Source organism: Nerophis lumbriciformis, linkage group LG31 (genome assembly GCF_033978685.3).
Source record: "Nerophis lumbriciformis linkage group LG31, RoL_Nlum_v2.1, whole genome shotgun sequence".
Classification (NCBI taxonomy): Eukaryota; Metazoa; Chordata; class Actinopteri; order Syngnathiformes; family Syngnathidae; genus Nerophis; species Nerophis lumbriciformis.
Genome location: NC_084578.2, coordinates 5305001 through 5319746, shown reverse-complemented (window position 1 = coordinate 5319746; position 14746 = coordinate 5305001). Strand labels below are relative to the sequence as shown.

At 41.2% G+C, this 14746-nt stretch overlaps 1 protein-coding gene across 1 annotated transcript in view; it reads left to right on the top strand.

The window, feature by feature from the left end:
• LOC133574051 (general transcription factor IIF subunit 2-like) overlaps window positions 1–14746 on the top strand; it is an 88050-nt gene that overhangs the window by 66900 nt on the left and 6404 nt on the right. The window contains exon 5 of the mRNA XM_061926075.2: window positions 14447–14528. Within this exon, the coding sequence (XP_061782059.1) occupies window positions 14447–14528 (82 nt within the window). The remainder of the gene's footprint in view (window positions 1–14446; window positions 14529–14746) is intronic.

The following is a 14746-nucleotide window of genomic DNA, read 5'->3' as shown; positions in this document are numbered from 1 at the left end:
CATATCCTCATTTCTGTATGGTTTTCATTGCAGCTTTGCATGCCACGTATCTCAAAAGATCATCGGCGTATATTCGATGAATGTCAGTCCAGTTTTAGACGTGTTCTGGCATAGCTCATCATTTCCCATGATTGCCATCATTTGTGGAAACAAATTGGATGAACACTTTCGCTGCGATCCAAATGTCGATTGCATCAAGATTCAAAACACTGGCTGTAATTCGATTGAACTTTAAGTGACACGTGATGTCGGACAGCATGTGGCGGTTGCTACGGTGACCATAGCTGTTTCACATGCACTAAATGATTCAAGGCCTTTATAAATCAAACAGCATGGCTGGCAAGCTACAAAAATCTGTCAGTAGTCTCAACGAGACTAAAACCAGTCAGAATTTAGAATATATTCGAAGACATTCACTCGTTTGTTTATAATTGAATTTGCATCAACACTCAGATGCTTCTATTTCATACTGTATACTGTAGGTGGTAGTGTTGTCCCGATACCAACAGTTCTGTATTGATACCGGTACCAAAATGTATTTTGATTCAGAAGGGACTACAAAAAATGTCATTATTGGCTTTATTTTAAACAGAGAATCTTATGATACAATAAACATGTTTCTTATGCAATTTTGATATTAAATAAGAGTCAACATACTAGACAAGTAGTCTATTAGTACTTAGGTAAGCAAACAAAGGCTCCTAATTGGTCTGCTGATGTATGCAGTAACATATTGTCATTTCTCTTACTATATTTTTGTCAAATTTGTCAAAGGGATTATTAATTTACTTGTTCATTTACCATTAATATGTTTACTTTTTGTTTTAACGTGTTCTATTTACACTTCTGTCTAAATTACTTATTATTCTGTGGTTTGAATACTTAAGTTTTTGCTAATACTACAAATTTGGGTGTGGATCCAATACCAAGTAGTTACAGAATCATTCATTGGTAATCATTAAATTTCTCCTGAGTTTATAAACAAAAATGACAAAAGATTTGGTGATAATAAAAAAAAAAAATCGATGGTAGTATCGACAAATTTTGGCTCTTGCACGTGGTATCGTTAGTTAATATTTTTATAGATCCACCCATTTGTTTACATTCAGGAGCGCTAGATTGTTGTTAGCAGTTAGCTATTGTGTCCTCCTACAGTGTGTAGTGCAGTGTTTTTCAACCACTGTGCTGCGGCACACTAGTGTGCCGTGAGATACAGTCTGGTGTGCCGTGGAAGATTATCTAATTTCACCTATTTGGGTTAAAAATATTTTTTGCAAACCAGTAATTATAGTCTGCAAATTATGTGTTGTTGAGTGTCTGTGCTGAGTAACCATGTAATACTCTTCCATATCAGTAGGTGGCAGCCGGTAGCTAATTGCTTTTTGGATGTCGAAAACAGCGGGAGGCAGCGTGCAGGTAAAAAGGTATCTTTAATGCGTAAACCAAAAATAAACAAAAGGTAAGTGTCCCTAAGAAAAGGCATTGAAGCTTTGGGAAGGCTATGCAAAACGAAAGTAAAACTGAACTGGCGACATAGTAAACAAAAACCTATCCATTCCATATCAGTAGGTGGCAGCCGGTAGCTAATTGCTTTGTAAATGCAGGTAAAAAGGTGTCTTATGTTTAAACCAAAAATAAACAAAAGGTGAGTACCGCTAAGAAAAGGCATTGAAGCTTAGTGAAGGCTATGCAAAACGAAAGTAAAACTGAACTGGCTACAAAGTAAACAAAAACAGAATGCTGGACGACAGCAAAGACTTACTGTGGAGCAAAGACGGCGTCCACAAAGTACATACGAACATGACATGACAATCAAAGACCTCCCCACAATGAAGGATAAAAACAACTGAAATATTCTTGATTGCTAAAACAAAGTAGATGCGGGAAATATCGCTCAAAGAAAGACAAAAAAATGCTACAGGAAAATACCAAAAAAAGAGAAAAAGCTACCAAAATAGGAGCGCAAGACAAGAACTAAAGCACTACACACAGGAAAACACCACACAACTCAAAATAAGTCAGGGCGTGATGTGACAGGTGGTGACAGTACACCTACTTCGAGACAAGAGCTATAGTGATGCATGCTTGGTTATGGTTTGAATTCATATCCAACAATTGCGACAACGACTTTTTACCGTCAACTGAGTTTAGTTTTTAACGATTTCTGCTAGTGGTGTGCCTCCGCATTTTTTCAACGAAAAAAATGTCTTGGCTCAAAAAAAGTTTGAAAAACACTGGTGTAGTGAAGCATGTTTAACTATTCGTCGTCCTGCAGGGATGATACATGTAAGAAACGTAGATTATTTATCGCCATGGAGGCGAGGATTAGTGATTTAGAGGTAGGTAAAACACTGGTGTGTGACATTAGTTTTTAGCTATGTAGCTAGTGAGGACTCTGTATCGTTCGTTTTTAAGCCAAAATGCGTCCATTCTCCCTCTGGGTCTCCACACTGTTTTCGCTTGTAAGTGCTCTGTGTCTGTGTGTTGACTCACATGGGCCTCGGCTCATATTACCAGCAATGTCACCACGGCGCGCCATTATGTCCTTGAAAAATAAAGTACTGCCATATTTCAATGGGAGTATAGTACCCTTTTTCATTCATTAGTACCGTACAACCCTAGTAGGCGGGGTCAGTAGTAGGTATCACTTTTGGTGAACTTTGCCTTTTCTAACTAATCGGCGTTTGGCTGATGAGCCGGCGATCCCAGCTGATCTTTACTACAGCTGTGTGCCAGTGTTTACATGGCTAAAGATTGCACTCACGTGAAAGACTCCTTTTTAAAATGTATGCACGCTCAGGGAGACACAATTACATTTCCTTATTTCTTGTTACACACATGCATTCAAGGAGGGTGCGTTCGTGTCTTGTCAAAACGCTGTCGTATTTGAGAGCAAGCTGTAACAAGCACGTTGTTTAGAAGCCGCTTCTATAGTATCCTCACCAACCATGGCAGAATATATACAATTATTTCCACGTAACATTATCACTGGAGTACTAGAGGAAAAGGAACAGCTAAGCATGCTACACACAGAGCAGGATGATGAGAAGCTAACTGCTGAAGCTTAAATGTAAAGTAGGGGTGATCTATCCAGATATCGATACTACCAATAACTAGTATGGTATTAGTGTATATGTGATATTAATGTAATTAGGTCGATATTTATCGATATTCATATTAAGACTGGAGATTTTAAACCAAATCACAAACTGGATAACATCTTGGTTGTCAGGCTTGTTACTGACAGTTTGGCTTTTCCAATGTGTTTGTGTGTATTTCCTGTCAGCGCTCTTATTTTTGGTTCCATTTCCTGCGTGTCTCCTGAGCGCTCGTTTCCCTCACCCGTCCCCGATTGGCAGCCTGGCACACCTGGTTGCCGTTGCCAATCAGGCTACTATTTATGCCTGCCTCGCCCTCCAGTCGGGGCTTGTTGATTGTATCCTGTAACCTGTTATGCTGTTTCTTGGTTCTTGTTTTCCCTGTTTTTTGACATTAAAGTCATTTTTTCCCTGCGGTTCAAGACCGACAGCAGTCCCTGACACCTGTCTGGTCTGCAAGGCGAAGTTATGATCAATTTAAGGACAAGAAACGTTTAAAATGTTTGAGTGCGCTCAAACAAATTTAATCTCGATTCCGTCTTCTCGCTGGAACGGCATGGCAAGGCAGTTACTACGAACTTCCTCCAGAGGACAACACGTGGAAGAAATTCCAAAATCCTTCCCCGTCTTTCATTCACATTTTTGTCGACCTTTGTTGGACCGACTCTTCCATCCATCCATCCATCTTCTTCCGCTTATCCGAGGTCGGGTCGCGGGGGCAGCAGCTTAAGCAGGGAAGCCCAGACTTCCCTCTCCCCAGCCACTTCGTCCAGCTCCTCCCGGGGGATCCCGAGGCGTTCCCAGGCCAGCCGGGAGAGATAGTCTTCCCAGCGTGTCCTGGGTCTTCCCCGTGGCCTCCTACCGGTCGGACGTGCTCGAAACACCTTCCTAGGGAGGCGTTCGGGTGGCATCCTGACCAGATGCCCGAACCACGTCATCTGACTCCTCTCGATGTGGAGGAGCAGCGGCTTTACTTTGAGCTCCCCCCGAATGACAGAACTTCTCACCCTATCTCTAAGGGAGAGCCCCGCCACTCGGCGGAGGAAACTCATTTCGGCCGCTTGTACCCGTGATCTTGTCCTTTCGGTCATGACCCAAAGCTCATGACCATAGGTGAGGATGGGAACGTAGATCGACCGGTAAATCTAGAGCTTTGCCTTCCGGCTCAGCTCCTTCTTCACCACAACGGATCGATCATGCGGACCGACTCTTCCAACTTACATAAATGGTAAATAGGTTATACTTGTATAGCGCTTTTTTTAGATTAGATTTAGATTTAGATTTATTGGTCCCCGTTGGGGAAATTCATTTTCACTGCCGTACACTTGAACAATAGATATTACAAATCACGAAACAAAAATAAAGACATTATACATGACCAACAAACATTTACAGGCTTGTCAGACAGGTCGGCCGGGCCTGCTGTTAAGGGCGGCTATAACTGCAGGGATAAGGCTTTTCCTGAGGCGGGCCCTCCGGAATTTGATGCTTCTGTACCTGCGCCCCGATGGTAGTGGAATGATGTATTGGTGTAGTGGGTGAGTGATATCCTGGACTAGGGATGTCCCGATCCGATATTTGCCAAAACTTGCGTACCGGCAAGGCATGGGAAAATGCCGATCCAGATCCAGTTTAAAAAAAAACTCCGGTCCGTGTTTTCCAACGCACCTATTTAAATAATACATTCCACTTTTCTGCTGCTCCGTAATTTCCGTTCCGCATTTTCAAGCACACCTTCAACACATCCACAATTCTCACGCAGTTGCTTTTAGCTGCTGGCATTACACGACAGGCTCTTCTCACTCTTTCCTGTGTCTCCCTCTCACAGACAGCGAGCGCACCTTCTTACACACGTCACATACTGTCACGTCATACGTCACATACTGTCACGTCATACGTCACATACTGTCACGTCATACGTCACATACGTATACGTCCTCTCCCAGCAGAGAGCGAGGTAGCGGCATGGCTAACGTTAGCTGTGATGCTAGCGCAGCCGCCAAGGTGCGCGCCTGCTCAAGCGTCCTCTGCGCACGGCAAATCTATGCCACGCACAAAATCAAATAAAAAAATAAGCGCATAACAATTTTCGACACACGGACACGACAGAGACAACAGTTTTCGTCATCATTGTTCAAATATTGTGACGTCTGTCGAGACGCTTATCTCCATTCGGTGCCACACGCCCAGACTCCACACCATCAAAATGGCAAAAATGTCCACATCAACACCGTATGAAAAAATTAGTGATTTTTTTAGTTGTGATTTCCTTCTCTGCATGAAAGTTTAAAAGTAGCATATATTAATGCAGTATGAAGAAGAATGTTTTAATGTAGACATGTAAGCCTTGAAATAACATTTTGAAAATCAAGACTACATTTCCTGCAAATGGGTGCATTTCTACCCTATATTTTAACTTTAGATTTATTCTCATATCAAACTCTTTTGGCTGTCTTTTTGACACTTACATCAGGCGCCCCCCTCCACACCCTGGATTATAAATAATGTAAATAATTCAATGTGATTATCTTATGTGATGACTGTATTATGATGATAGTATATATCTGTATCATGAATCAATTTAAGTGGACCCCGTCTTAAACAAGTTGAAAAACTTATTCGGGTGTTACCATTTAGTGGTCAATTGTACGGAATATGTACTACACTGTGCAACCTACTAAAAAAAGTCTCAATCAAAACACATAGAATCATCATACTGCTGTGATTATATGCATCAAGTGTTCATTCAAGGCTAAGGTAAAATATTGAGATATATATTGTGTATCGCAATATGGCCTTAAAATATCACAATATTAAAAAAGGCCATATCGCCCAGCCCTAGTTCAATGATGCCATTTCTGTTTGTCATGTATAATTTTGTCTATTTTGTGTTTATCCTTGAATAAACAGGTCAGTTTCTTGTTACCAACCATTGTGTATTATTCAAACTCCCCTAATTCAGCTGGCTAGTTGTTATCAAGAGTACTAAAACCCTTTTCAACATGATTCTGACAACTAAGTAGGCTAAATAACTTTAAACTTTAATACATGCTCGATAGGCCAGTATCGGTCACTATCGGTATCAGTCAGTATCGGTATCGGATCGGAAATGCAAAAACAATATCGGTATCGCATGGGAAGTGCAAAAACCTGGATCGGGACATCCCTATCCTGGACTATCGTGTCGACTTTTCTACCTCCAAGGTACTCAAAGCGCTTTGACACTATTTCCACATTCACCCATTCACACACACATTCACATGCCTGCCATGCAAGGCCCTAACCACAACCCATCAAGAGCAAGGGTGAAGTGTCTTGCTCAAGGACACAACTGATGTGACGAGGTTGGTCGAAGCTGGGGATTGAACCAGGAATCCTCAGGTTGCTGGCGCGGCCACCCTCCCAACCGTGCCACGCCGGAAAATACACGTCTCACACACACGCATACCCCAGCCCCCGCAGCCCACACCTTCAAAGCAACAGATGGAGATGATCTAATTATTCGGAGCGGTCAGTAATTATGCATGTGATGTAAAAGATACTTCATTAGAAGCTGTATTATCTGTAAATGGAACATTATTCATTAAGCGCACAAAAAGAGCAATATCACAGAGCGATAACAGTTGAAATGTTCCGCCGGGAAATCCCGCTGTGCCGCCATCGTCACCGACTGTCGTCACTCCTCGCTGATGCGTCATGTTTCACACCTCTTCTTTTCTTTGTCCGGCTTGCCCACCCACTCATTTGAAATGGGGAGACAAGGTGACGCTGGCATGTAACCTCACAGAATCAACAACACGTTGACACATTGGAGGATTCCGTCTCCTCCGCGGGTCATCTGGCCCTTCTGAGCAGCCTAATCAACTGAGTGTAAAATGTAGCAGCATGTCCGCATACAAACAATGACTAACACACACATCACACGACAGTTGACATTACAGCAGCGCTCACAAACTCCGTACTCAGAATTTGGTGTCGTGACAAAAAAATTGTGAAAACATTACACAGTTGGCCGATGTTTTCTCTTTCGTCTCGAGGCGTGTCGCCTCTGGACTTTCAGGGTCCTTGGCTATGGTGGAGAGAAACGGCATCTTCATCCTTGCTTTATGTGTTAAAGGGGAACTGCACTTGTTTTGGAATTTTGCCTATCGTTCACAATCATTATGAGAGACCATAAAAGAAAAAAGATTTAGTTTTTTTCGCTTTCGAACATGTAAAAAACGTCTCGTTCTCAGTGGCTAGCGACGCAGCTAATGGGAGCAATCAATTCTACCTCTAAATCACCTCTAAAGGCTTAGTGGCCACATGCGTGGACAGCACCTTTTTGCTCTTATTTCCAAAATTGTGTACACCACTGAATTGGGGTCTTATGGCCACTTATGTGGACACGTATACAGGTAAAAGCCAGTAAATTAGAATATTTTGAAAAACTTGATTTATTTCAGTAACTGCATTCAAAAGGTGTAACTTGTACATTATATTTATTCATTGCACACAGACTGATGCATTCAAATGTTTATTTCATTTAATTTTGATGATTTGAAGTGGCAACAAATGAAAATCCAAAATTCCGTGTGTCACAAAATTAGAATATTACTTAAGGCTAATACAAAAAAGGGATTTTTAGAAATGTTGGCCAACTGAAAAGTATGAAAATGAAAAATATGAGCATGTACAATACTCAATACTTGGTTGGAGCTCCTTTTGCCTCAATTACTGCGTTAATGCGGCGTGGCATGAAGTCTATGAGTTTCTGGCACTGCTCAGGTGTTATGAGAGCCCAGGTTGCTCTGATAGTGGCCTTCAACTCTTCTGCGTTTTTGGGTCTGGCATTCTGCATCTTCCTTTTCACAATACCCCACAGATTTTCTATGGGGCTAAGGTCAGGGGAGTTGGCGGGCCAATTTAGAACAGAAATACCATGGTCCGTAAACCAGGCACGGGTAGATTTTGCGCTGTGTGCAGGTGCCAAGTCCTGTTGGAACTTGAAATCTCCATCTCCATAGAGCAGGTCAGCAGCAGGAAGCATGAAGTGCTCTAAAACTTGCTAGTAGACGGCTGCGTTGACCCTGGATCTCAGGAAACAGAGTGGACCGACACCAGCAGATGACATGGCACCCCAAACCATCACTGATGGTGGAAACTTTACACTAGACTTCAGGCAACGTGGATCCTGTGCCTCTCCTGTCTTCCTCCAGACTCTGGGACCTCGATTTCCAAAGGAAATGCAAAATTTGCATGGTTGGGTGATGGTTTGGGGTGCCATGTCATCTGCTGGTGTCGGTCCACTCTGTTTCCTGAGATCCAGGGTCAACGCAGCCGTCTACCAGCAAGTTTTAGAGCACTTCATTTTCATACTTTTCAGTTGGCCAACATTTCTAAAAATCCCTTTTTTGTATTAGCCTTAAGTAATATTCTAATTTTGTGACACACGGAATTTTGGATTTTCATTTGTTGCCACTTCAAATCATCAAAATTAAATGAAATAAACATTTGAATGCATCAGTCTGTGTGCAATGAATAAATATAATGTACAAGTTACACCTTTTGAATGCAGTTACTGAAATAAATCAAGTTTTTCAAAATATTCTAATTTACTGGCTTTTACCTGTATACGTGTCCACATAAGTGGCCATAAGACCCCAATTCAGTGGTGTACACAATTTTGGAAATAAGAACGAAAAGGTGCTGTCCACGCATGTGGCCACTAAGCCTTTAGAGGTGATTTAGAGGTAGCATTGATTGCTCCCATTAGCTGCGTTGCTAGCCACTGAGAACGAGACGTTTTTTACATGTTACACTGGCTTTTACCTGTACTGCCATCTGGTGGTGTCAGAAGAGTATAACATACAATGGAATTTGGGGAAAAAAAGTGTAAAAATAAGAATTAGCATGTCACTAAACATGAAGTACACGTTTGTTACTTATGGACTAAGTACCGTATTGTTCGGAGTATAAGTCGCACCGGAGTATAAGTCGCACCTGCCGAAAATGCATAATAAAGAAGGAAAAAAACATAAGTCGCACTGGAGCCCGGCCAAACTATGAAAAAAACTGCGACTTATAGCATACTTGCCAACCTTGAGACCTCCGATTTCGGGAGGTGGGGGGACGGGGTGGGCGTGGTCGGGGTGGGACGGGGGCGTGGTTGGGGGCGTGGCTAAAAGGGGAGGAGTATATTTACAGCTAGAATTCACCAAGTCAAGTATTTCATATATATATATATATACATATATATATATATATATGTTTATATAAGAAATACTTGACGTTCAGTGAATTCTAGCTATATATGTGTATATATATATATATATACGTATATATATAAAATAAATACTTGAATTTCAGTGTTCATTTATTTACACATATACACACACATAACACTCATCGTTGAGTTAAGGGTTGAATTGTCCATCCTTGTTCTATTCTCTGTCACTATTTTTCGAACCATGCTGAACACCCTCTCTGTATGCATTGATGTGTGGCACGCACAAAAGTGCTTTCATCAAATGCACTAGATGGCAGTATTGTCCTGTTTAAGAGTGTCACAACATTGCTGTTTACGGCAGACGAACTGCTTTACGGTATACAAAAACGTGACTGCTGTTGTTGTGTGTTGTTGCCGCGCTGGGAGGACGTTAATGAAACTGCCTAGCAATAAACCCACATAAGAAACCAAGAACTCACCCTCGATCATTCTACAGTTATAACGTGATTGGGCAGGTATACTGTTTATATTGTAGGTTAGCGGACTCAGGTCCTCATGGACCTGAGTCCGCCTGAATTTCGGGAGATTTTCGGGAGAAAATTTGTCCCGGGAGGTTTTCGGGAGAGGCGCTGAATTTCGGGAGTTTCCCGGAAAATCCGGGAGGGTTGGCAAGTATGACTTATAGTCCGAAAAATACGGTACATCATATCAAAAGATGCTTCTTAGTTTTTATTCTAATTAGGGTCCAATAAGCCCAAATAGCAAAGAGAAATTTAAAAAAAGCATTTAAACACAGCTTGGGCCTTAAGAGGTTTTAAACATGCATTCAAAAACTCAACACGTTCTGTAACCTGTATAATAACCAAACTGTAGCAACATTGTTATTGTAAGAGTGAACACTGAGGAACTCTTTTTCTAGCGTAGTAACACATCGGCCTGCTACGTTACTAGCCGTCAAAGCTAACTATGGAAAGAAAGTGTCTTTAGACTCCACACGCGTTCTTCGATTGAACAGTCAGAACCCAGGTCCTTCTTAAAAATTTAGCAAGATTTATTGAACACAGGTCACAGATGAAAATTACAGCATTGGTTTCAATCAACAATCAGCTAGCTGCTGCCGGAAGGAAAATGAGGCTCGATCATAATTATTCGTTCTTCTTATAGTCCATGAAAAGAAAAACTCCATCTGGTCCAAACAAACACATTCATGGTCATGCGAGTCTTCCAAAGGAGGGGGTGAATGAATATTGGTCCAGTTGGCTTGGCACAACAAGGCCATCAGGAGGCGTCTTGGTAGAGCCATCGGTTGATAAAAGGAAGTTGTGTACCTGCCTTATTTAGTTAAAACTGTAGGATGTGTAATTATTATATCAAAATGTGGTTGGAGTTTACAAGACACAGAGTACAGTCGTGTGCAGCGATAAGGAATAGCATGAACAGTTTTATGGTGTTTTCACAACAAGAAGAATCCTTGCTAGGAGTTCAGCTTGACAGGTCATGATGCTCGTAAACAGTCTGTAGCCACCTTAATACAGTTTGGGTTTCAACCTGTATTGAGTGTATTTAAATGTATATATGCAACAATATTCTAACATATGGAAAAATGGACAGTAGAAAGTCCTTGAAGTCCTTTGGCTTTGTGGCTGCGTTGTGTGCATGTCGTTGTCTTGATGAGGCTAAGTGCATAATACGCTGAATGGTTGACTGAAAGACTGTGTAAGTGCGTTTGATCAAATGTGAATACGTTTCATTGGTCTGATGCGTCACGGCTAAATTTATTGGCGACATTTGAAGGTTGTGAACCCGTAAAAAACCACGAGCCGCAGCAATTTATAAAGCGCAGGGTTCAACGTGGAGGGAAAAAAAAGTTGCGGCTTATGGTCCGGTAGTTAGGTCCCAATATTTGCCAAACATAGCGACAAATCCCGAAGTTGGTCACACTTAGGGATGGGTACCCTTCACGATACCGATTCTCGGTACCCAGTATCGATACTGGTTCTAAACAGTACCAAAAATTGGTACATTTGTGTGTTAATGAATATGAATTGTTAAAATAATAATAAATAAATACTACTGATAAAATAATTTTTTGATTGCAACATTTAAAAATGATGTCATTACAACTGCTGTCCGGTTGTTATATCTTGTTTTAGTATCACATTTCTAAGTATCATTTGCAGGTATGACACGAAGTTGTAAATGCAGTTGTATATGTATAGTTTATGGTGGGTTTTTGTTGCGCCCTAAAAACTGTTGATAGTGTAAGTATTGTACTTATTACGGATCAGCTGATTGCTTGTAATGTGCATCTTAGTTGTAGTTTGTAGCCGCATAAAATCTCGCATTTGCATTAGCAGCATGTCAATAGCAAAGCCTATTTATATTAGCATCAAGCTAGCACATTTTAGGAAAAGATAGAGCCTTACTAAACTTGGAGTGTTTTTTGAGTCAATTTTTTGGGGGGGGGCATGGAAAATTGCAACATTACCTAGAGGTAGTTTGGCTGAGTCTGCTCTCAGTGCTGTTGGAGTGCCAAGTGCCGAAGTGCAAAGAACTGGTTGAGTTGGCAACCTTGCCGAATGAAGGACATACCTAAAGTGTTCTGTTCTGCTTAACGGTGGAAAATATTTCTCTAGTTCATATTCTGTCCAATTGACAGACTGTGTTGACTTTAAGGGGTTTATCAAGATTAAGGGTTCCTAAATGTTTTGCCTCCAAGGGCCAGAGTAAAAATGTACCAATGGTCCGCGGGCCAAACAGCGATTTTTACCATGCAACACCTGAGTGATATATAACCTTATATCAGTGGTTCTTAACCTGGGTTCGATCGAATCCTAGGGGTTCGGTAAGTCGGCCTCCGGGGTTCGGCGGACCCTCCACCGCGGAGGTCGAGACACACCCGACTGACTCATCGTGCAAATAAAAACTTCTCCCTATCGGCGTATTATGGATACGGCAACAGCAGAAGTCACACTGATTTGCAGGTGTGTAATTTGTTGAGTTCATGCAGTTCGTGTTGGTTTTGTTCTTTGAACAAGGTGATGTTCATGCACGGTTCATTTTGTGCACCGGTAAAAAAACATAACTTTGTCTTGAATTTGAAAAATATATATATATTTTTTTTCACTAAAGAAGGGTTCGGTGAATGCGCATATGAAACTGGTGGGGTTCGGTACCTCCAACAAGGTTAAGAACCACTGCCTTATATAAAACCGTATATCGGCAATAAGTAATTGTAAGGTAGTAGAGATTGTCAGAGTTGTGTGCCTAATTTAGTTAGCATACAACTCTGCATCTTTTACCACAAAACATTCAAAAAGGTTATTTTCTGCAGATTTTGTGCAGATTTCCAGGTGGTGTTCTGTAACCAGTTCCTTCTAGATATTTCCTCCGATTGCTTTCAAATTTTACCCAGACAGATTAGACATATGGAGGAATCTAAATTTCGAAGCGTTTAGGTATTAATTATCGGACGTGGGCGAAGCATGGCGACCAAGATTATCCCTTCTCCATAGAGCGTCAAAGAGTCACAACTTGACCAGAGAGCAGGGGTCTCAAATTCAAACGTAACGAGTAAACGGTAAAAAAAACAGAACTGGCAGCTCAGTCGCTAGGACTTTACCGTAGATTCAAGTTGTTTTTTATACCAAATTACTGTAAATTGAAAAACTGTACCAATATGGATTTATGTTAAATTCTGGTGACATAGTTTTTGGACTGTAAAAACTATGGCCATTTTTTAAAGTGCATTACTGTATATTGAAAAACAGTACCACTGTTCTTTTTGACTGAGCTGCTACTTTTTTACCGTAAAATCCACGTGCCCTGTTTTTACAGTACATTACTGTGAATGGAAAAATGGTACCATTTATGGTATATTTAGGGCAACTGAGCTGCCAGGTTTTTTTACAGTAAAATCTACTGGCTTTTTACAGTGTTGTCCTGCTGAAAAGCCTTAAATAATTGTGCATCATGAAAGAAGTCAGTATGAATATGTGTTACCACCCTTTGGCGGGCCAATCCAAATGACATGACGGGCCAAATTTGGCCCACGGGCCCCACTTTGGTAGTCCTTGTTTCTCAATTGACCAAGTCAAAGGGATCGACCACATTCATATATGTAATTTATATTTATTTGTTTATGAAAGAGAGGTTTTTGTTAACAAGTTAAAGGTGTTTAATGATAATACAAGCATGTTTAACACATAGGTTATTTCATGAAGACAAGAATATAAGGTGGTGTATTACCTGATTCTGATGACTTGCATTGATTGGAATCAGACAGTAGTGATGATAACCTCCACATTTTCGAACTGAGAAAAAAAGTTCTCCTTTCTGTCCAATACCACATGAAAGTGGTTGGTTTTTGCCATCTTGTTTGTCCAGCTTCCATACTCCTTTTCATACACTTTACAAGAAATACATTGGCGGCAGATTCCGCAGCTTGCTGGTTTGTACACGCTAGCTTTCTGAGACTCTTATTTTGTTAGCGCAGGCAAGATGAAGCAGGGCTTTTATTGTGAAGACAGGAACTGTGTATTCGGTCTTTAGAATTTTGACAGCGGGTACGGTGCCAGAGTTGAAATAAGAAGTGTTTCTCGCCCTCCTGTCGGTCATTTTTTGTTAATTGTCTCGCTGCAGCCAGCGTCATCTCACAAGACCCTGGTGCCATGAATGTCAATCAAGTGACGAAAAAATGTTTAGGTTTATTTTTTTAATGCCTGGCCGGCGATTGACTGACACACCCTCCACGATCGACCAGTAACTCGCGATCGACGTAATGAGCACACCTGTTCTAGATTATCTAGAAATTCTAAAACCTAATAAAGATTTTTACATTTTACACAAACCAAATCCATGCAATAATTGGCATTTTTAATTTTTAATAGAGCATGTAAAAATGCAGAGTGTGTGTATGGCTTTAGGCTTTATGACGTTGGCTTTAGGGTGGGATGCAGGGCCCTTAAAGTCTTGTGTACGGGGGTTCAGAATTTGGTGCCCTGCCCCAGAGTGTCCTGGAACATAAAAGTACTTTGTGACAATAGAAGCAAATGTTTGTCATAATGACAGACGTGGACTATAACTCGTGTGAGTTGGTGTGAATCATGATGGGTAAGCTGAGTCACGCTGTTTGTTGTAGATGAAATCAGCCTGGAGGGAACGGTGGTGCACAGAGCTGAATGCAGACCTGTCGTCAACGACAACTACATGAAGCTCAAGAAGTAAGTAAACTTTAAAAACAAGAGCTGTGAAATGTTGCAGAGGCACAGAGCTGATGTGAGCAAACCAATATGGTGAGAAAAATGACATTGCACTTTTCCAACAAGTCCATTGCAATGTTTGCCATGTGTGATGTTTGTGCCAAAACATGCCACCACAACAGTGTGTGTGTGTGTGTGTGTGTGTTTGTGTGTCCACCTTTCTTCTAACCACGTTCTGA